The following is a 23,639-nucleotide window of genomic DNA, read 5'->3' as shown; positions in this document are numbered from 1 at the left end:
TTTCTGTTTTAAATATGTAACAGTGCAGCTAAGTACTTAAACTCAAGGCCACACTTGAGAAAAACTGGTGTTGAAACAGTTTTGACTTAAAAAATGCTAAAGTAATTTTTTTTTAAATAATTGCAAAGAATCGGCAAGTAACACTTTCAATTAAATCTGAATTTTTGAAGTATGCAGAGTGATACAGTATTAAATGGTTTTGAATGTTATTTGTTTTGTTTACTGCTTTGAATTATTTTTTTTTACAGTGTAGCCAAACACAAATAACCACATACTGTATTTATTTAAACAGTTTTACCAACACTTAACAGCACCAAATTGATTGATTTCTTTCTTTCTTTCTTTTTTTATTGGCCTTTTATTGGACTTTTTAAAATATTTAAGATATTTAAGAAGCAAATGGCATAAGATACTTTAAAGCATAAGATGTTTTCAGAAGGGTATTCAATTATTATTAATTGACAATTTGCTTATTATATATTTATTTATAATTGATTTAATTATTTATTTTAAATTATTTGTATCTGAAATATTTAAAGAAATTATGCCAAAATTGTGAACAAATATTGTCTTGCACAAGTTTGCTTCTCAAGCCAATTTATATTTTTTAAGGGTAATTTTTTACTGAGGAAAAATACTGTTTGTAAAGAGGAGTTTTTAATGTATTATTATTTGAATTTGCATTTAGTCCGATACCTCTAGTAGGAATTGCATACTTCACCTTTAATTCATATATTTTCTCTGATTAAAAAACACTGCTCGGCTGCACTGTCAGTAAATGCCTGTCCCTATCGCCTGTTTGTCCATCTGCCATCATCCATGTCACTGTGTGCTTTCAGGGATGGGCTCTTGCATTTTTGTGAAGTCACTGAATCTGCTCTCAGTGTAGATGATTAGAGTTTTATCACTTTAGGATGCTGGTAAAATGCTATTATGCCCAAAGCGACACACAAACAAGATTAAAGTCATGTGTGGCTCTGATGTGATTTGTGATTTATTGATTGACTCCTAATCCCTGATGGCACTTTGCTTCTTCAGCCCTGACATCACTTCCTACCACATGCCTTGCTTGGCATATCCTAGCATGCTCTTCTTATGATTTTGGTTTAAAATCTAGCCATAGGAGCTAGATTGATCCATTTTGTTGTCAGAGTTTGTAAAATGGAGACCTCTAGTGGTAATGCTTGATACAGTTGTTTGTTTTAGGGGAAGGGAAGCTAATGTTCTGATGACAGAAGACAAAAATCAAATTATGTATGGATATTTGAGAAGAGAATGCTGTTACAGAAGCGAATCACTGTGGCAAGCCAATTTAACAGTTGTTTATGTAGTTGATACCAGTTTCTCATAAACTGTTGACTAGTTATTGCTGTAGATGAAAATTGCATCCATTTCCAAATGCGCTTTGTGTTGATAACATTGAAATCTCAATCTTCTCTTTCTCTTTCTCTGGTGAAAGATAAAGCGCATATTGTTATGAGTAGGCCTACTGAATTAATATAATTTTGTATTAGAGGATAGCATTTATAGCAATTCTGTCATAGGAGTTATTCAGTACCTGTTGAATCATTAGCTATTTTCTTATTGTCATTAAAATAGCTTTTTGAAAATAGCTTTTTTTTTTTTACACAAGTTGCAAATAGTCAGATAGGAAGCAGTTTGTGTGTTATTTGTGTTAATGACTACTTTCCTTTACCACCTCTTTTAAAGTGGATGCAGATACTTATGATTAATTCATCAAATTGATCAGTAGTTTCATAGTTAATGCTGTTACCATGCAAGACTATGCTTTACAAAAGAGGCATACGTTTTCTCCTTTCAATCATGCAAATTATGCTGTGCAAAGCTTACAATGAAAAATAGCCTGTGTTAAAATGAAATTCAGTTATTCATTGATGGAACAGTACTAATGGAGTGATAATATTTGGCTGTGAATCCATCCATAACAAAAATAGCATAATAGTCAAATAATAAATGTATTAGCAAGTAATTATGAACTCCTCCAAAGTTGTTGTTTATGTATAGCTAGTTCATGTGCAGGTCAGATGCCAAGTAATGATACATGGAAGCTAGTATTAGAGCAAAGCTGCAGATAGTGAATGTTGTGTTGCTTAATTATTAAAAAGAATAAATGTTAAATCAGCTCGCCTTTAATCACAAATTGTTGCTTTTGCAATGCACGTGTCGCTTCTGCTTGTGCCACGTTCATATATTTTTATTTTTTGTGTGTCAGATGGAGACATACAGGTAAGAGTGCACTAGGTTATGGCTGATTGGCTGTTTCGATCTGAAACCACACCCCTATGCAAAAGACTCACATCCATTAGCATGTCTTGGTCTGTCACCAACTTCTCTGGGGCTCTCTGACACTCTGTCTTGTTTAAACCTTGCCAACATAGTATGGATTGATCTCGGGTTTTAGTTTTGTCTGTCAAGTTGAGTTTGGAAACTGCTTATACAGTTTTTGTTATGAAGTTAATGGTACGCAAAACACTGTTGTTTACAAGGTAAAAGATTCAGAAAGATGTACAATATTGAATATTTTTTTATTATGAATCTCTATCTTCCATGATAATGATTCTGTCCCATGTGTTGTCTAATGGATTTCCACACATCTTTTGGTATTGACAGCTCTGCAAGTTTGTTTGTTTGTTAAATTCCAGTAGTTAGGATTTTCTATTTTAGTTGTTTCAAAATGCCAGAAGATCTGAGAATACTGCAGCATTCTGCCGAGTTTTGAACAGCTTTAGCAAGGTGGTTTGTAGTGACACTGTTTTTTCCCTTGGTGGTGCACATCAGTCAGTTTTTAGAGACCCTCTATGCAGCCTCTTCAGTATCCCTCAAATGCATGATATATACCAACATTCATGCTCACAAACATCACAAAGTTGTGATTGTGAATGTTTCATGTGTATTTCAAAAGATAAGACAAGCTAAACAAACAATGCAAGCATTACAGGATATTGGCATCTTAAAGATATTTAAGCATGATATTTGGATGTCTGTTATGAGTCAGGAAATTTAATTCTTATACATACATATACTATATACACTACCATTGAAAGATTATGGGACAATATGATTGATCTTTTTGTTTAAATGGTTATGTAAAGTCTTGCTTGCAAAGGTTAAAGTTTTTTATTTTAATATATTTTACCCCAGTCGTCAGTGCTTTATTTTTTATTTATCTTAACATGATAAATGTTGTCACAGTCACTTTTAATCAATTTAATGCATCCATGCTTAATAAAAATATAAATTGCTTAAAAAAAAATAAAAAAAACTATTCCCTGAACACTTGACTGGTAGTGTGTAGATATATGTATACATGCATACATACATATACACTCAAACACGTACAAATGCAATATTACAAAACAGAAGAAAAGTGTTTTTTAAAATAGTTGATTCACAGTTTGTAGATTAGAGTAGAATACAGTAGATAATATGCCAGTGTTCCATTCGGAACATAGCCACTGTCTTTCACTTAAATACGTTTTGGAAAAAGGGAACTGTGGGAATTCCATTTAATTAACTCATTCTTTTTTCTGTGTTTTCTCGCTTCTCTTTGTCTCTCTTGTGCTTAACCCTGGAACCTCCATCTAAACTTCTCTCTGTTCTTCCTCTCAGCCGTTAACTTTACAGATGGCTTCATGTTTGAAACTCCTCCTCCTCCCCCTCCCCTCTCTACTGACCAAATCCCAACAATACTTACCCCAGAACCAGCCACACCAGCCCCTACAACTGCTGCTCCGCCCAAACCTACAACTACTACCACTACTACTACAACTACAACTACCACAACTACTCCAACTACTACTAGCACCACTACTACAACTGCTTCCACTACAGTTCTTCCTGTTCGGCCCATGCCTCCTAAAACAGTGGATTGGAAAATGCTGGGTATCTGATAATGATGCAGTGTGCACTGGCAACGCCCACAGTATAGAATCTTTAGATAAAATCAGTGTGTCTTCTTGTTAAGATGACATTTATTATCTATGACTGACTCGGTTAACAGACTATTTAGGATAGGGCATGATTAATGTTTGCCCTGTTCCATCACAGACATTTAGATTATGCTAAATTCATATTGACATTTGCTTTACAAATAGTTGCATTATAAAATTAAATGCATGATGTTTCTCAGTAAACTGAGATATTTAAAAGAAAACATTAGAAATGAAATCACACATGCTAGCAGATATTGCTAACATTTTCTAGCTAATGTATTCAGTTGTTTTAAAGTCCCCATGAAAGTTTTCTTTCTCATGTTAACATATTTATAGTAACAGTATTTACAAGTGGTTAATAGTTAAACAGTAAACGTATTTGTAGATACAGCTTTTTTTAAATAATTAATAAGCTTAAACTAATGTCTGATATGAACTATGAAACTATTATTTGCTACTTGCAATTTCTAGCAAATGTATAAAGGCCCGGATATTCATCGTACATTCTGGCACCACCCATGCTGCTGGAAGTGGGGTTTAGATGAATATTCAAACATGTGCCGCATGCTATAATCTCAATAACATAAAAAGCCAACAAAAATGACAATGGTGAGGAAAGAGAGGCTGGAAGCCTTAGTTCGAAAGTATTTACCAACTGTCACAAACCTGTCCGAAATGTTTACTTGAATTATGAATTGTTTCAAACTTCAGAAAAAACTCCAAACAAACTTTTTTTGACCAGGTCTAGATCGAAAAAATATCACAGTAGTTTCTTCTTTGATTTTGCTTGATGTTTATTGGGGCCTCATTAAGAGTGAGGTGACATTTACCTTTGTATGGCAAAAATCTTATATTCCTTGCTAAACATTTTGGCAACTATACAAGCAAATAGATACCTCATACCTCAAAGCTAAGTAATCTATATTAACTAAAAGATACAAAAGACAAATTTAAGTATCATGGGGTCTTTAAGTTTATGTAACCTAACCAGTGTCTGTATCAGAAAATATTTAAGTGTACTCCTCTCCCACCTGTTCTTCATAGCCCCGAATGAAAAAATCTGGAATCTGACCGTGGATGCTAACAATGACTATGCTAACGTCAGCTGGAAGCACAACTTCTCCGTTGACAGCAGCGAGTTTGTGCTAGAGTTCACACTGGACAGTAAGAGCCAGATGCACCTGTTGAGAGCTTATAAAGGGACTCTAGATTTTACTGGGCCTGCTGGAGACCCAAATCATTCTCTTGTAATGTTTAATTGGGCCTAATTTATATGACAAACTTACAGAACATAATGGTAAACATTACAGGGAGCTCAGAATTATTTGAAAGGGAGGTATTGTAAATGTTGTTTGAATTGTTCAGCATTTAGGATGTCTCCCTGCATTGATCCTCTGTAATGTTCTTTTTCCACTGTATTTGTTTAGCTTGTTAACTTAAAATGTGTTTTAACACCAAACTGAGGCAGTCCTCCAGCATGATGCTTAATAATATCATATCTATCTGCAATACTGCATTCTGCTTTGTGTCATCAGCAGTCATGCATGTCCCCTTTTGAAAGCTCTTTTTCTTACTGGTGGCTAAGAACAGGGAGAGATTTAACTAAATCTATGAGGGGGAGAGACGCCTTGAGACTGAAACAAAGAGATGACCAAGACCTGCTCTAATTGGGCCGCAGAGTATTTTGGTCAGTAAACTAGTGACTTTGAGGCACCCAGCAGTCCACTCTTGTTATATAAAGTACTGCACTGATTTAAACACTTAGAAGAAATGAATTTGAGAAAAATTCAGATAAGATTTGTTTTAAGAAAACATGAGAATAATAAATAATAATTTAGCTTTTTAACTTTATAAATGAATGTGTGTGTGTGTGTGTGTGTGTGTGTGTGTGTGTGTGTGTGTGTGTAGACAGACAGACAGATAGACAGATAGACAGATAGATAGATAGATAGATAGATAGATAGATAGATAGATAGATAGATAGATAGATAGATAGATAGATAGATAGATAGATAGATAGATAGATAGATAGATAGATAGATATTAAATACTGTAAATATTTTTTTCTTGTTTTAATCTTGAACCTTATGAACTCAAGCTGTCTCGAAACACTATGGGAACAAGAATATGCCCACTCCGCCATGCTTAATACTAGTTGTGTCTACTGTCACAACTAGTATGAGAAAACAGAGGAGCCAGGAGTGGTTCCTATGTCAGTGTTGTAAATCCTGACAAATGAATCGACATCCCAGATAAAAAGGCCTTGAGCGCCGCCACACTTCTCATAGAGTGAGCTCTGACCCCCAAAGGTGAAAGGATGGCAGAGGTCTCATAATCCAAAGATGTCCTATCCACAAACCACCGTCTTAAGGTCTGGTTGGTCACCGGGAGAACTCACTTGGGCAGACCAAAGCAAACAAATAACTGGTCAAACTTTCTCCACAGGGCAGCTCTGTAGACATAAGCGTCCAGTGCAAACCAAGTTAAGGTTCTTAAAGGAGGACAGAAAGCATGCAGCACAATGGGCTGTGGAACTATGTTGGGCACATTAGGCACATACCATGCTTTAGGGTATAAGAATGTTTTAGCTATACCAGGCACAAACTCCAGAAATGAAGGGGCCTGAAGGTCACCGACACTCTTGAGGGAAGAGACAGTAATAAGAAGATATTATTAACTGTGAGAAACCTCTCCAGAACCTCAATAGGTTCAAAGGGAGGCTAACCCAAACACAGAGCTTCCAGGACCACGGCCAAATCCCAGGACAGGACTCTAAGGCGCAAAGCAGGCCTCAGCCTCAAGGCACCATGAAGGGAAACTTGTAACCATTGAGTTCCTCCCCAATGACTGGCCACCCAGAGGTGTATGGTAAGTAGCCATGGTCACCATGAAAACTTTTAGGGTGGAGTGGGCTAACCCTGTGGAAAATGGTTCCTGCATGATCTACAACACTTAACCAGCTGGGCAGTTGACTGGGTCCAGCTGACAGTTAACACACAGAAGTGAAAAAGTTCCACTTCAAGGAGTACAGATTCCTCATGGAGGGAGCTCTAGAGGAGGAGAATGGTCTCAACAACCTCACTTGAAATACCGGAAGCTATGAGTTGGCCTCAGGGGCCATGCCCACAGTTTATCTCGGGGGTGAAAGAATTGAGCCCTCCACCTGATATGGGAGGTCCCTCCTGATGGAAATCTCCCAAGGAGAGCCTTCGAGAAGGGCCACAAGGTTTGAGAATCATATTCAGCCCGGCCAGAACGATGCTACTAGCAGATTATGAACTCCATCCCTGCGCACTCTCTCCAGAACTCCCGGGAGCAGAGCAATAGGGGAAAAGCATACAGATGAATCCCCGGCAATGTCTGTACCATAGCATCCACTCCCAGAGGAACTGGACATGTGAGGAAAAATCAGAGTGTACAATGTAATGTCTCTCAAGATGCAAACAAGTCCACTTGGGCCTGGCCAAGCACCTTGGGGTGAAGCCTCCATTCCCCGGGACTCAACCCTTGCTTTCAACTGGATGTGTGCTCCTTGGTTGAGGTGACCAGGGATGTAAACTTCTCTCAGGGAGAGACCACCAACATGTTGTCTGTTTGGACTAGCACAATATGGCATTTCAGGTCTGGGAGAAAGTGTGTCAGTGCACGAAACACAACCAGACTTCTCCAGGCAGTTCATATGCTATGAGAGATGTAGGACTTACCACAGACCCTGAGCTGAGCAACCACTCATGGTCACCCCTCAGCCTGTGAGGAATGCATCTGTCATAAGTATTACATGATGGCATGAAGCTCCCACCACAGGACCCTGCAAAAGAAACCAATGCCTCCTCCACATATCTAAGGCCCAAAGACATTGCTGTATGATCTTGATAGTGCAGAGCAGGTTGTCCCTTGGGGAAAGCCCATTGGTTCTGAGCCACCTCTGCAGGGGTCTTATGTACAGCAGGTCAAAAGGAATCATGTTAGATGGAGCTGCCATCAAAACGAACAGTCTAAGATGTCTCTCCATAGCCACCATAGACCGACCAATAGCTCTGGCGGTTTCTTCGGTGGCCCAGAGAGACAAATCTGCAGTCCAGTGAAGCTCTTTAATGTCATTAAACCTGACTTCCACGCCCTCATCAAGATCTTTTAGCAGGTCAGCTTGGTAAGCCTGCAATCAGGGCTGGACTTGATTGGACTGATATCACATGTGCTTCAGAGTGTGAGCATGCAGAGGCATTCCCATAGCATTTTGTCGCAGCTTGAGTTCCTGGAGGAGAACAATAAATTATATTATCAAGCTCATATAGTAAGTAATAATAATAATAATAATAATAATAAAGGTAGGATTTTATTATTAATGGGATTTTTATTTTTTACTTTAAAAAACATATTTGAAAAAAAAGCCAGTTCCTAAAAAGTAGCATTTACAATCTTTTTAATTACACAGATGAATTCCTACAATAGAGTTCTGTTGTGCCTGTGCATGTTAAACTGGTCACAGCATGGACAAAATACATGCAATACATAACTAGTGTTTGACTAATGCATATTCCTCTACCAAAGTCTCTCTCTCTCACTCATTTTCTTGCTCTCTCTCACTTGCTCCTTTGTACTTGAGCTATCTGTCCAGCTCATCAGATACTCACTCACTCTTACCTTAGCCATTGGCTTCCCAGCAGAACTTGTTGTTTGGCTGCCCACAGCTGCTTGGCTTAATGTTCATATTGGCCACCATTGCCCCATCCCATGATTGGATTATACCAGCAAGCCTGACATATCTGATTGATACCCCATGGGCGTTTTCTCTTTTTCTTTGGCGGAAATGTTTCAGAGTTTTCAGAGAAAGATAATGATGAGGTGAATGTTTCCTACAAAGTTTCCTCGAGGGGAGAGTCAGAGTAACATATTTAATCTTGAAACATGTTTTACAGTACATCCTGATGCAATACCCCACCAAGCAAGTGAAAATATAGCTTTAGGGTTCTGGGTTTCATCCAAGAGGAGCAGCAAGACTGTGAACTAATTTGTTTTACACTAAGGAGTATTGCATTATTATAGGATTCAATTATATCAGGACCAATACATGACCCACACAAAATTATTTCCCACGTTTACCCACTATATCATTATATTGCAGTCCCTCTTCCTTCTCCCTCGTCCTCATCCTGTCACCATGTCCTGTCAAGATTGTAGTGGCTGCAAGCATTCTGCATGAAGCATGGTGTGTGACAATGTTTTACTAGATTTAGAAGATCCTCAGCCAATATGAGATGTTTAGTTTGATCTTAAAGCAGGACATTATTACATTTGAAGAGTTATCAGCCCATTTTGTGCATGTAATATGGGAATAAATCAAATTTAAATGCACATGCACATTGGTCCTGATGGAGAGGTAGAGAATTATATGGCTTTGGAAGGCACATTTATAAAGCTATTAAAGAACTAGATATACATTTTCCTGAAGGAAATATCAGTGCTTGCTAGGCCAAAAACAAAAGTGTCATATATCAGCTATCACCTAATAGTAACCTGATATTTGGTATTTAAATGTTTTTATTTAATTCTCTGTTTTTACATTATTTTTGTCATCTTTGTCAACACTTTAAAAAAAACACATATATAAATATATTTAGACCGCTTAACTTTGTCATTGCTATCAGGATGTGAAGAGAATGTTTTTGAACCAAATCAACTACCCTGCCTCTAAAGCTTTTACGTTTTTTGAATGTACGGAAAAATGGGAATTGTCTAAAAGGGATAAATAGCTCATAACACCAGCTTGTAGCTCTTGTAACTCTTGTAGCTCTATGTTTTTAATATGATACAATGGCAGCTTGCTTCAAATGCTGTTGTATATGGTCACATTTTGATATGCAGGTATCTGCATCAAACTCATGCCAACCCATGAGTTGAACAGTGCATGATGATTTCATTTAGGTTGCTTATGAACATCATGAAACCTCACTGCAACATCATGCCCACCTTTTGACAGTGCCATTGGGATTTGTCTCTCCATTTTTGGCTCCCTCAGAGATGAGATGAGGTCTATGGGTAATTGAGACAAGGTGCACCTCCCTCTACTCTAGACCGGAGTTCATTATAGCAAATAAAATGTGTGATATTAAGTGGCAACTTCACATCAAAGCTTTTAACAGGCGTCACTGAAGCAAATGATGCCCTTAAAACACCAATGCTAGACTTTGATGTGTGCCGAGTGAAGATATTCCAGTATTTTCACTCCCAGCATGCCTAAAATACTATTTTCATACAATCTCACTTAAGAATTATCGCACCGAACAGAGAAGAATCTCACATATAGAGTGGATAGGGATGCAGCACATTTCCTCAATTAACAAACATGACCTGCTATCTTGGTTTTGGTCAGTTGAGCTTGATGGGCTCGGTTTGATGGGCACCTCTCTTGTGTCTCCTCCTGAAGGTAATGGGTCGATGAAAAGCATAAAAGTAAACCACCAGCCTCCGATTAAACTGGCTGGTCTGGTGGCCGGGGCCAAGTATCGGTTGCGGGTGTATTCCGATGAGCATAACTCCATCAGCAGCGACTATGTCACGTTCGAGACAGGCAGAGGTAGGAGTGGCCAAGACACAAGGGAGAAAGAAAGGATTCAACATGTGGCCAAACTGTATTTTGTCATATTTCCACATGAGTAACTGTTACTTGTAACTGATAAAGCATTGTGCTAGCAACACCAAGGGCATGGTTTCATTTCCCAGAGAACAAAAATGATTTTGTGCATTTGTCTTTTTTCGAAGCTTCAGATTCATTAGCAATCTCATTTTCCAGCAAGATGCATACTGTATGTGCTTCAGGTGGTGCGAGCAAGATAAACTCTCACTGCTTTTTGTGTAAGAGTACATTTGATAAGATATTGATCCTCGTAATGAGAAGAGTCCTTGAGCCGTGTAAATGCCATTTTAGGTAAGATGTTTGTTCTGTTTTTCAGGTATAGAAGATTGAGCTCATAATCTTCTCTTTCACTGATATATCCCTGTGATTTTCCACATAAAAATGCCACTATCATGACATGAGATGCAATGTTCAAAAATGTGGGTACAGTAAGAAAAAAAAAAAGAAAGACATTAAAATAAATGTAAAGAAATTAATAGTTGTATTCAGCAAGGATGCAATAAATGGTTCAATCTGGATAATAAAGCAATTTAAATGTATATTTATAGCTTATATTTATAATTTACAAAATACTTAAATGTCTATTTTTCATAGAATAAAAAAAATATATATCACAGGTTCCACAAAAATATTAAGCAGCACAACTGGTTTCTGATGGATTATGTGTATCCAAATGCCTTTCAACAGAGAACTAAAAAAACATCTAGTCCACTCTCTAGAACCACTTTATAATATCAGGAGAGACTCAAATGTTTTGCATGATGCATCTATTAAAAAGAGTTTTTGTATGTATTTGATGTATTTTAAGTATTTGATGATGCGGTTAAACCGACCTTTACTCAGGTTCTGTTACATAAGACCCCTGCAGAGGTGGCTCAGAACCAATGGGCTTTCCCCAAGGCACAATAACTCTTCGTGGAGAGAGTGTCCTGTGCTCTGAAGTTATTATCAGGATGGGTTATTCAAATCCAGATCCGTTGCTCTCACCGCTAATGTGTTTATGATAAAGGATGGTTGTCAAAGGACTCCTACCATGTTGCTGAAAGTCAGTGAGATTAATTAAGGTCTCCATTTAGTGTTAGTGTGTTCAGCTGTTCTCCAGACTCGACAAATCATGCAGAAAGAGACCATGCTTCCTAACGTGTAAAATGGGAGTTGAATTCTGACATGATTGCTTATGTGTATACCGTTATGAAACGTAAACATTCTGTACCTCTCTTTTCTTCCTCCCCTTCTGTGTGTGTGTGTGTGTGTGTGTGTGTGTGTGTTTGGTTGTTAACAGCTTACAAGGAACAGGAAGACATTGCTACTCAGGGCTGGTTCATTGGGCTGATGTGTGCCGTCGCTCTGTTGGTTCTGATCCTGCTCATTGTTTGTTTCATCAAGAGGAGTCGTGGAGGAAAATACCCAGGTAAATAAGTGAAAAAAAGGTGATGCACTTTCCATAAATTGTAATATATTAACATAGGGTTGTTTATTTATGATATGTAAATTGTCTTTCTTTTGATGCGTTTCAGTTGCAGGTTTGAATTTACATGTCCCTAATCAACTGTTGTATGTTTTTTTTTTTTTTTTTTGTTATCAGTAAGAGAAAAGAAAGACCTCCCCTTAGATTCTGTTGACCATAAAGACCAAGATGGTTCATTTGACTATCAGTAAGTTTGCACTTTTCATCACTTTTACCATAAACATAAGCTTTTTCCATAAACATGCAGTTATTCGGGTTCATATTCGGGAAAGGGCTTTCAATAATCTTACTTTAGAATTGTTGATATGCACTCTCTGCTATTTATGATACTGAACCTCTTGATCAATAACTTTGTTTCACCTGTTACAGGTCCTGAACTTAGCTCTCACCCTGCAGAGGGGAAAATGCCTTTCTCCTTTTAATCCAAAATAACAACTAACCATGTAAACCAAACAGATATTAAATAACAAATTACATAAATGCCCTCAAAAACATTTGTTGATGAGGCTTTTGTATTAAACACAAACTAAGCCTGCTGGTGGTTGATAGATCTGTTTGCTGACCAGCAGTAGGAAAACAATGCACCAGATTCTCAGGAAACTGTGCTTGACATGGAGTTAAAAACTCTTACCATCCTCACCAACAGCAGCTACTGTAAATGAGTCCTCCCTGTACAGTTCTACCTCTGCTCTCTAAACCAGACAGATCTCATAACTTCACAACCTGAAGTCCTATAATACCCAATGTGTTCACACTGCCCCAACAAACACCAACATCCAGTGCTTGACAATCTTACTTTAGTATTATTTATACATTATCATATAGTGTTTATTTATATTTTTAATAAAAATATGAACTTTTATTTTTAGATTTTCAGTTTTCATTTGAATTTGTCAGTTATGTTATCCTGTATACTTTTATTACTTTTATTTCAGTTTTATTAATTTGAATACGTCATTGTAAGCCTATTTACAGTAAGTGCAACATTTTCTAAAGTTATATATATATATATAATTTTTTTTTTTTTTTTTTTTTTAATTAAAGAAAACTATTTAGAATAATTTTAGCTGAAGTGGACAATAAAAGCACTGGTGGCTTTTGTGCTTGTGGCTTTTTTTCGGATCGGTGTGTTAGCCTGTAGGCATTTGTTAAGGCAGTGTGAACTTAAACAAACTTTTTTTCCTACCTTTCATAATTTGTTTTCAAGGTTTTGTTGTATAAGACCACTTCTTTCAATATGGTGTGGATATTACAACCTGGGTGCAAAGAATAAAGGGAAGTGTTAGTGAGGGCTTCAGACAGACATAAAATGTCTGAACCAATATCTCTAGCTTGAAAAGCTAATAATCGTCATGTTACTTTTACTTGTTGCGAATATAGCAACCTTCAAACTCAAAATATTTTCAGGTGGATGACAACATAAATAGTTTCATATTGCAGTTAGCTGTTTTTGTTTGTAAATTTTAACATGTTAAATTTCAAAAAGGTAGCTTGATTAGCGTAGCAAGCTAAACATGTGCTGTTTCTGAAATCACTCACTTGTTCACTCATTCGCTAACGTATGGCAGTTGAGTGCAAGGAGTGACAAAATTACGTGAGAGAGTCTGGGGTGGGTTTTGACAAATAGTGATTTAGCCAGTGTACATACATACATGGGATATACGCTCAAAGCATGTATTGTGGGTATAAACGTGAATGTAGGGACTCAGAGTTTGAACACCACTGCAAAATGGCTGACATCAGAAATAATGCACTATATAGGGTATAGAGAGTGGTTTCAGATACAGCAATAGCTTCTCTAATACTGCATCTAAGCTACATTTGACATATCTGTAAAAATGTAACACGGATTTATAGTTTGATTTAAAGTAATCCTCTTAACCACTAATTGAAAAACTTGCTCTAACCGTTTAGACTACATCATTTTTAATAAAACCACTCGTGTGTCACAGCAGTTTCATTATTAACAGTTACGTGACATTAAACGGTTCGCCTTTTGTCACTTTAAGGAGATCAAGGCCACAGATCTTCAGTAGCTGATTAGCTTATTCATGCTAAGTGTTAGTTTTGCTAAGCCCTCCTTTTCCACTTATTCAATGGCTCGCATTAATATCTCTCTCCATCTAACATGTGAACTCCATCTTCATGAACCCTTTCTTCCCCCTATATCAAATTGGCGACTGGGTTGTTAAGGAACGAGAACAGGTATTTGGTTTCATCACATCATCTCTGCCTGAGCATGTCATTGGTTAGCATTCAAGTGGATGACAAAATGTCAAATGGGTCTAAAGCTGCTATCTAATCAGTGTTTGAGCTCTTCAAAGGTGTTAAACTCCTGGGTCCTTTTGTTTTGAATGCAATCCAGCAATTTTATGAAAGTAAACATACCATGTCTTAACCAAACACAATGCAATAAAGCAGCTAGGGGCTAAAAGCCAGCTACTAGCAGCTCCGTAATTTTGTAAACTAGATGTGGATAGTGACAGGATGTTTTCAGGGTTTTTTTAAACATAAATAGGGTGACCATATGTCCTCTTTTTCCCAGACATGTCCTGGCCGGAATTTCTAAATTGCCTAAAATGATGGCTACTTTTCATCATTGTTATTAACTTCATCAAGTACGATAACGATAGAAAAACCTGGCCAAAACCCAGATATTTTACATAATTTTGGAGAAAGAGACATATTGTCACCCTAAACATAATGTGTTTGGATTGTTTGGTATCTGAAGCTCTTTTGCTTTTTAGTAACAGCAAACTTGCCAGTTTAGGACACAGTGCTGTAAACATCAGTGTGCACCACTTAAACCACTTATGCTTCATAAAAAGAAATAAAATGTCAAGTACTGAAGCACTTCATTCCCTCTTAAAATAATGTTGTCTCTTTATTATATAAAAAAAAGAATAATAGTCATGATTCACCAGTTAATAATTTTTTATAAGCTGGTACTGTAATGTCAAGGTTAATTTGTCAGAAAGGATCCAAGGTTCTTCTTCCTATGTTTAACACCCTTGAAATTTTGTTCAATAGAAAGCAAAGTACACAATAGTCAATGACAGCATGAAATGTGAAAATGACTTTGCTTTGTTCAGAGGAAACTCAATTGACGCAAATTTGCATGCAAGGAGTTTGCTAGCAAAATGTATGTTTTTTTTCAGTTCATTGAGACTACGATACCCTTTGGCTTTCAGAATTTCTAATGCATTTCCTTCAGTCTGAGAGAAGAGTCTGCTGGAGATCAGAGCCCATGGGTTTTGTCGCTAATCTGTATTCAATTGGGTGCCACATCTAGAAAATAAGCAAAAAGCTAACAAATGATTATTTGCCATAGGGCTGTTTATAATTATGATGTTCACTGCATCATTTTCGTTTTCCTCTTATTTTTCTTTTAAGTGCCTCTTTGATGACACAGATGTTTTGTTTTATTCATTTTTCTCACTTTTTCTCCCCTCAATGATTTTTTTTATTCTTGGGTGTTTTCCATTCCTGTTGGTCCAATGAAGGTCTCTTGAAAGAGAAAGGTATGAAAAGAGCTACTAAGAGAACTTATTTCATCTGCCTTTGGACTACTTAATCTTGAACTAATGCATTTTTTTTATTTTAATCGATTCATACATGTCCTTCTCTTTTACTATTGATAAATGATTGAAAGCATACAAAACATAACATTTATTACTAACTTATATTCTTCCATGAAAAAATTTTTCTGTCACTCTAACATGAATTCATGAATCAAAATTTAATTTTGCTACGATTTACCTAATATAGTAGTGGATTAATGATGTATATCCCTCATAGGGTTGTCAACAATATATATATATATATATATATATATATATATATATATATATATATATATATATATATATATATATATATATATATATATATATATATATATTGTTGACAACCCTAATAATAATTAAAAATATATAATTGAATTTTACTGACAGCCCTATTTATGTATTTATTTATATATGCGTATACAACAAGCCCTGATTCATGCCAAATTTTGTATCATGTCATAGTTTTCACATATTCTGTCAAAAATGATGTACAATGAGAAATACATGTTGATTATTGAACATTTCTATTCACATCATTCAAGCTGTTGATACTGTGAGTTTGAGGACTGATCGATTAAATCAAAAACTCATTCTCATTATTCCCTGAAATCTTGCTGGTGCAGAGTGTGTGTTTGGTGGGGGAAAAGCATTTCCTGATTGTGCCTTATTGAATCTAAAGATAAATGACTAAACTGCCATGATTTTTTCCAGTTGTCATGGTGCATGCTCAGAACCGTGTCACTGGTAATAGTATTCTATTTATATTTAATGTTGACATTTAATGCAGAATTGATTCTTGTTCATAGAGACAATATATACAGTTGGTAAAATCATTTTTATGACCCATGGATAATATGATGGAGCCTGGTTGTAAACCTTGTTTTGTGAGAGGACAGAGTAGTTTATTTATATTCCAATTTAACAGCCCATCCGTAATACAGTTTACAACAAGGTCCATGGATATTACATGAAATTAAAGATGGACCTCTATGTTAAGTCAGCGGTTTTCAGGATCTGATAGATGTTGCTTTATTGTTTACGGTTTTACTGTGCTTCTCAGTTCATCATGCATGACACTCTTACTGCCCAGCAGAGGTTCGTTTTAATACGAGTCGCATGTGTTTGGGCATGGACAGGACAGGGGATGAAAGATCCACCTGTGATAATATAGTTCAATGAATAATTTATAGCCATGACATCCTTCATAGAATACAAAGAGTGGAGAGCAAAGAGCTTTGTCTTTATCTTTAGTAATAAATTTGTGGTTCTTTCACCTTGGGAGTTTTTTTTTTCTCCTTAAAGTTTCTCAAAAGTGAGATTGTAAATGTTTTTCTCAGCATGGTCAAGTTGGAATAGTTTTAAAAAAGTTAAAACTATCAATTATTTTGAAATTTTCATTAAATTTAGATGCCACATATTGTATCTGGGAAATATGTTTACATAGTAGTATTCTCCCCTGGTTTATCTTTATTTATTTGGCATCGAACCTTGAGGGAATTTCAAAACTCTTTTTATTGGTTCAAAGCCCTCTTATCCTAGTTTATTTCCCCAGGGTTAAGATTTACACTACCTGGATAAATGTATTTGTTAACTTTACTATTAATCTCTGTAAGGATTTTTATTATTATCATAAGCATTTTTTTAAAGCAATCATCAGTAAATGTTATATGACTGATAACTTTGGAGTCATAAAAGTGTCACCTTGACAAGGCTGAATAGATTAACATTATATAAATAAGGTGTATGTCTATAATAATAAAATATATTGACAGAGAGAGATGGAGAGAGACTGTACAAATGTTTGGAGTAAGGAAGTGTTTTTTTTTATTATTATACGTATTATTAATACTTATACTGTATGTCTTAAGTATTTATAATGTAACAAAAGATTCCTGTCAAAAATAAACATAAAAAGTTGAACTTTTAAACTTTCTATGCATCAAAGTGTCCTGACTTGATAATAAAATCAGCATATTAGAATTGTTTCTGAAGGATCATGTGACACTGAAGACTGGAGTAATGGCTGATATCACAGGAATTAATTACATTTTAAAATATTTATAATATGGATTTTACTGTAATTTAATCAAATAAATTCAGCCTTGGTGAGCATGAGACTTCTTTCAAAAACAAAAACAAAAGAATAATGTCATATATAATAATATAAGAAAAACATTTAGGGCCCTTTTTTAACAATCTGAGCACATGGTCTAAAGCACATGGCACACGTGCATGGAAAGCGTGTCCGAATCTACTTTTGCTTTAGTTTAGTTTAATGATGGGAAAGAAGCCGGCTCACCCGGGTGCATGGTCTAAACGGGTTGTCCCTATTCTCTTAATGAGTGATGGGTGTGTTTTTTTTTGTTGTAATGTGCAATAAAATAATCAGAGTCTTTAAAATCGCTATTTATTTGACGGAATGTAATTTTTCATTTTTAAAAATGTTTGTGTGCTGCAGCGTGTCCCTTTGTGTGTAATAAGCAAAGTGTACGCGTGTTGTGCATCCACATATAGGCACATAATACTAACACGCTCTTTAAATAACAAAGAAAAAATATTGCCCCAGACTTTAGACCAGGTTTAAATTGGTCTATGGCGCAGTCTATTTTCAGTTCCTCCAAATAGCAACACGCCAATAATCCACCTGAACACGCCTCTTTTTTAGACCAGTATGCCCATTGGCGCACAAATGGGAGCGAATGCATTTAACAAAGCTATTTAAACAACACGGTGCAGGATGGGAAAATGAGAACTGCGTCGGGCTGAAACACTTGTGATGGGTTTATGATAGGGCCCTTAAAATATACAATAAAATATTTTCTAACTAGCTAATGTTTATGTAATCATAATACATGCCTACTTTTGAATGGTTGTCTATAGAGAAAAATACTATTGCAGCCAGATATTGTAGTTACAACATCCACCAACAGGTGCTACTGTAACAGGTCCATGCTAACCAGCCGAACCATGTTCTAACTCTTTTTCTCTTTCTCCCAACAGCAGCGACGAAGACGACAAGCCATTACAGGCTAGCCAGACGTCCCTGGACGGGAACGTAAAAGAGAGCGACGACAGTCTGGTGGACTATGGTGAAGGAGGAGATGGCCAATTCAACGAGGACGGCTCTTTCATTGGCCAGTACACAGTTAAGAAGGACAAAGAGGAGACGGAAGGAAACGAGAGCTCAGAAGCCACGTCACCTGTTAATGTCATCTACTCTCTGGCATAGTACCCTGACCGGAGCACAGCGGGAAAGGGGGAGCCACTACACGCATAAAAATACATATATATATATATATATATACACATACAGAGAGAATTACAAGTATTCACATACAACGCACTGGAGTGCATGATCCTTCTGAACAAGGGATGGGGAAAGGCAGGTGCCCCACACGGACTTTAGTGTGCCTTTAGGGCGAGGGGGCGGACTTTCAAGCTTTTCATGTGGTTTATTCTCTTCTTTTTTTATTTTGTAAATCTTTAATCTGCCCCTTCCTCCTCCTCTTAACTGTAGCTAGCATCAAAGAAACGGAAGAACAAGCACCAGACCTGTGACATATCAACTGTGGGTCGACCTAACTGCAGAATGTCGGCAAATACGTTTATCATATTGATATTTCCGCAGTGAATGATCCTTTTTTTCCCCCACCTCAGATAGATATGTCCAAAAACATGAATTCTGTATACAGTGCTGGCACGGTTTGATGTGCTTTATAAAACTATGCACTATTATCATTATCATGCTTTTGGGTTATAATTGGACATTAGAATCTCATGTTTACTTTTTTATGTTGACTTTTGCAAAGAAAAAAACACCTTCAGTCCTGGCTGTATATCTGTATACAGGGACTGATATCATGCTTTCATTTGCCGTTGCTCTGTTAATATATTTTCACTGGCTGCAACTATAAAATGCCACCAATATTTATCAGCCGAGGTTAGATGGCATCACGTGTAAATGAAGAAAAAAAGACAATATTTTGTAGCATGGTAGTATTTTAGTGCAAAGGACAATGTAGAGATTGTAATACGAAGAGTTAAATACACAATGATATATTCATTTTTTTATAAGACTTGCTTTATATAGTCCTCAAAAGAGAATGATGAAGATTGGTTTTCATTCTTTTTTTTTTTTTTTAAATCAACTTGGTGGAAATTTCAGCATCAGATAAGTTTCTTCGAGGGGTCTAAGAAAGTTTGGGGTGCATCATTACATAACTGGGTTTTCATAGGAGGATTTCTAGACATACAGAGTCGCTAATGAGAAGTGTACATATTGTTTGGGGTTGATCCAGTGTTGATTGTCTTTGTCTGGAGTGTTTGCTGAGACACTGCCCTGAAGACATGCCACTGTAATTGTAGTGCCACTCTATACCTGTGCTCTCATAATACTACCATTACTTTATCTTCTGCACTACTGTGTACTTACTGTAGGCTTCAAAAGTCTGAGGCCACACTGAAAACCTGGGAGTTTTTTAATTGCACCTGGAAATGAACAACATTTTAAGATTTTTTTTAAAAATATGATGCATTTAAAGTCAACATGAAATCTAAATTCACAATTCTTAAATTTTATGCAACAATTAAGTGTAAAAAAAAAATGAATATGCCTTTTCGTAATCAGTTCTCAAATTACAAAATCACCTTTGTTTTGTTCGAGAACTGTTTCACTCGGATTACCTCAGAATAGGAAAAAAAAACACGATCGCCACTTCTGTTAATCCAACTTTAAGATTGAAATAATGAGTCTCTTGTGACTCGCTACACTTCTGCATTCAAAGAGTGTCTTGGGATGCTCTCAAATCCTGCTGGAGAACATGATCGTTTGGTTTTACACAAACGTTTTGAGCTCACACAGCTTCATTTCTGCTGTGATTAAAGCAAATGGTAAAAAAAAAAAGAAAAAAAAAATACATTAAGAAATTCTGAAACTAAATTGTAATGAGAAATGTTTATTAAATTACAAAACAATGTCAGTGCATCAAACCTTTGGACCCTTTTACATATTTATCTGGATTTTTATTTATAAAAATAATAGTGACTAATATATTAATAATTTATTGATGACTGCACAACAGCTTCTCAGAGTCTGAGCTGTGATGTTAGCACATTGTGGAAGCTTCTCTGTGTAAACTTCAGAGATCAAGGACAATGTTTGTGGCAATGTAAAATGTGATATGTGATGTCACCATTAAAAAGAGTATGTCTTATTTGTTAATTGTGCCTCTCTTTTAGTATTAATGTCATATCACTGCTATTTAATGGAAGTTCTACATCCTGTACCATAAAATGGAAATGTTGTGCATTTATTTTTCTCCAATAAGGCCTCAATCATGATGTAAATATCCTCTTTTCTTTATGCGCAAGTTTATTGTGTTACAATAAGTAATTAAAATGCTTTTTTGGTGCATCCCAAAATGGAAGACTCCAGGCACAGGTTTGAATTCGGGTTCTGCCGGTGATCTTAGGCTTTTGAATGAGACTTGTTTTTGTGTCTAGTCATTGCAATTGTGACAAAGTTCATCACTCACATCTTGAATTAACACCGGCTGACACCATAATGTAAAAAGCTGTACCATTGTAGCATTCTGCACTGAGGATGATACCTTTTTTGTAAACATTTGAATTGTGTTGAATGTGTCATTTCCTGTTCATGTGTTACTTCACCACAGGCTCCCATAATGCCTTTCACATGTGACACGGCCCAGCTGATCTATCGTGCTCTTTGAAAAGGCTGAATATCAGGTCGTGAGTTCCTGACAGGGATGCAGTGTCGTATACGATGCCTTCGCAGGAAAGATATAGATGTTAATGAAGTTCAATGGACCCATCAGATCTGCTTTCTCTCCAGTACCTCAAAGCAATACTTTCCCCGTTTGCCTTTCTCTGTTCTGTGTTCTGCACAGTAAGCCTAGTCTACCAGTTTTTGTAGCGACCTACAAGCACAGACAACTCTATAGATCACACGTTGCTTTGCTGTAGCTTTGTGAGTCACACAGTTTAACATCAAGGCAAATCAGAGTCAGCTTGAACTTATTTTGTCCAACCTTGCCTTGAAATTCTGCTGCCACTTTTATTGTCTTCACAGATTGTTCCCCTGTCCATGAGTTGAACTGGGCTTGTGATGTTCAAAGAATATATACAACTATATATTTGTTGGTAAACTGCTAATTCTGTCTTTCTCCCAATCATCTGTGTTCTTGTGAACTGGTAACATGCTAGTCACCATAAAACAAAAAGTAATCAATAATTGCCACCGCTGTTCTCATGACACATACATTGATTATTATTGTCATCCTTCTTGTATTTTGAGCCATTTGTGCATCGGAGCAGCTTTTTTTTAATTGCTTATCATGCAGGTTAACACTTTATTCTGCAAATCTGGGCATAGAAATGGTCAATCATTATTGTATGCGTGTATGATGAGATGCTGCAACTTAATCTGCTTGAGACGCCTTTGTTTATAGTAAAGCTGTGTCATTTTCTCAAACTTCTGATCTGTCCTTGCCTCTGATTACTAAATAGTTCCACTTTTTAAACACCTGCTGTTTTACTTTGTGAACTTTACACATTCCCATTGATTCATCTTTATATAGGACGACATTTGAGTATTTTGATGATTTTATAAAAGGAAAGAGAAAGTGTTAAATGTTCAGAATTGGATTGAGAATGCTTTTGCAGTTCAGTTCTTGAATTTGAATTGATGTACAGTAACAAACAGACAGATTCAAACAGATTCAAGGCTCTCCCCATTGATTTAGCCCATATCTGGGCGACTACAATGACTTTCACAGCTTAATGTAGCCGATACAACAACTTTCTTAGGGCAAGAGGCACAAAAACAAGCGGAGAAATAAATAACAAGCCAGTGACAATGAATCTGTTGTGGACCATAGACATATTTTATTTAGGAGGGATAAATACATTTTGCCTTGACCCTCCTGGGACTGGTAAATATTAATGCCCTCTGCCTTCCGCCATCTGAGAGAAAAGCCAGGACTGTCACATATATCTCTCAGGGACACCATTAATTAAAATATCCATGGCCAGAGCTTCAAGCCACCTTTCAGTACCAGATAGGACTCTGTAATTACTTCTTTAAATGGGGTTAATTTACTCTCTTTATGTTACTCTCTGAATGCACTGACAAAGTGCAATTGAATGATTCATATGAAAGCGTGGCGCAACATTAACCCAAGACTGGTTTTAATTAAATGGATTGTTTGCAAATGAAAACTGAGTTTTGTTCAATTTTATGCCATTTTAAGAAAATATTCAACCAAAAAAATTACAAAATTTGCTAAATTCATCCTCAGGCAATCCAATATGTTCTTCATCAGAAGAGATTTAGAGAAATGTAGCATTACATCACTTGCTCACCAGTGTTTTTTCAGCAGTAAATGGAAGAAACAAACCAACGCTATCTCACGACCAATTCGTAAATATTTTACGAGGTGGCTTATTCGTACGAATTTGTACGACCTCACTCGTACGTTTTTATACGACCCCAGTGACTGTTAGGTTCAGGGGCGGGGTTAGGTGTAGGTCATTCGTACAAATTCATACGAATTGTGCAACTCGTAAAATACGTACAATTTGGAAACAATCGAATGAATTTGTACGAGTGTGGTCGTTCGAATTTGTACGAATAAGCCACCTTGTGAAAAATGTACGAATTGCCGTGAGATCGGGTTGAACAAACTCATCTACATTTTGGTTAGTCTAAAGATAAGAACATTTTCAGAACATTTTCATTTTTATGTGAACTATTCCTTTAAGCTGACAACATTTTAAGCACACCAATCATGTCTGAGCTTCCCTTTAGAATCAATGTGGCCCAATTCATAGTTTAAGGAAACCAAAAGGATGCTCATAATCTTAGAACGCTAAGAGAGATATCAAAAGATAATGAAGGTCCCTGAGATAAACGCAGGCGGATGCTCCTGTGATAGAAACTCATGCCAGTCATCACATTTAAACCTGTGCAGATCTTCCAGCCTGGTTTAATCATT

At 36.5% G+C, this 23,639-nt stretch overlaps 1 protein-coding gene across 19 annotated transcripts in view; it reads left to right on the top strand.

The window, feature by feature from the left end:
- nfasca (neurofascin homolog (chicken) a) overlaps nucleotides 1-22,117 on the top strand; it is a 78,847-nt gene extending 56,730 nt beyond the window's left edge. For 10 of the 19 annotated variants that reach the window (XM_026221276.1, XM_026221273.1, XM_026221274.1 and 7 more), the window contains 8 exons: nucleotides 3,631-3,903; nucleotides 4,998-5,117; nucleotides 10,381-10,530; nucleotides 11,873-12,001; nucleotides 12,176-12,245; nucleotides 14,252-14,263; nucleotides 15,562-15,579; nucleotides 18,625-22,117. In XM_026221276.1, the coding sequence (XP_026077061.1) occupies nucleotides 3,631-3,903; nucleotides 4,998-5,117; nucleotides 10,381-10,530; nucleotides 11,873-12,001; nucleotides 12,176-12,245; nucleotides 14,252-14,263; nucleotides 15,562-15,579; nucleotides 18,625-18,853 (1,001 nt within the window). In that variant the 3' untranslated portion in view covers nucleotides 18,854-22,117. Of the gene's footprint in view, nucleotides 1-3,630; nucleotides 3,904-4,997; nucleotides 5,118-10,380; nucleotides 10,531-11,872; nucleotides 12,002-12,175; nucleotides 12,246-12,427; nucleotides 13,043-14,251; nucleotides 14,264-15,561; nucleotides 15,580-18,624 lie in introns of those variants that run through there. The other 9 variants (XM_026221291.1, XM_026221290.1, XM_026221287.1 and 6 more) reach the window with 5 other exon arrangements.
- Nucleotides 22,118-23,639: the final 1,522 nt, after the last annotated feature.

Source organism: Carassius auratus, chromosome 36, assembly GCF_003368295.1.
Source record: "Carassius auratus strain Wakin chromosome 36, ASM336829v1, whole genome shotgun sequence".
In the NCBI taxonomy this organism is placed as follows: domain Eukaryota; kingdom Metazoa; phylum Chordata; class Actinopteri; order Cypriniformes; family Cyprinidae; genus Carassius; species Carassius auratus.
Note: the sequence above shows the minus strand (reverse complement) of the source record. Positions and strands in the feature narration are given on the sequence as shown.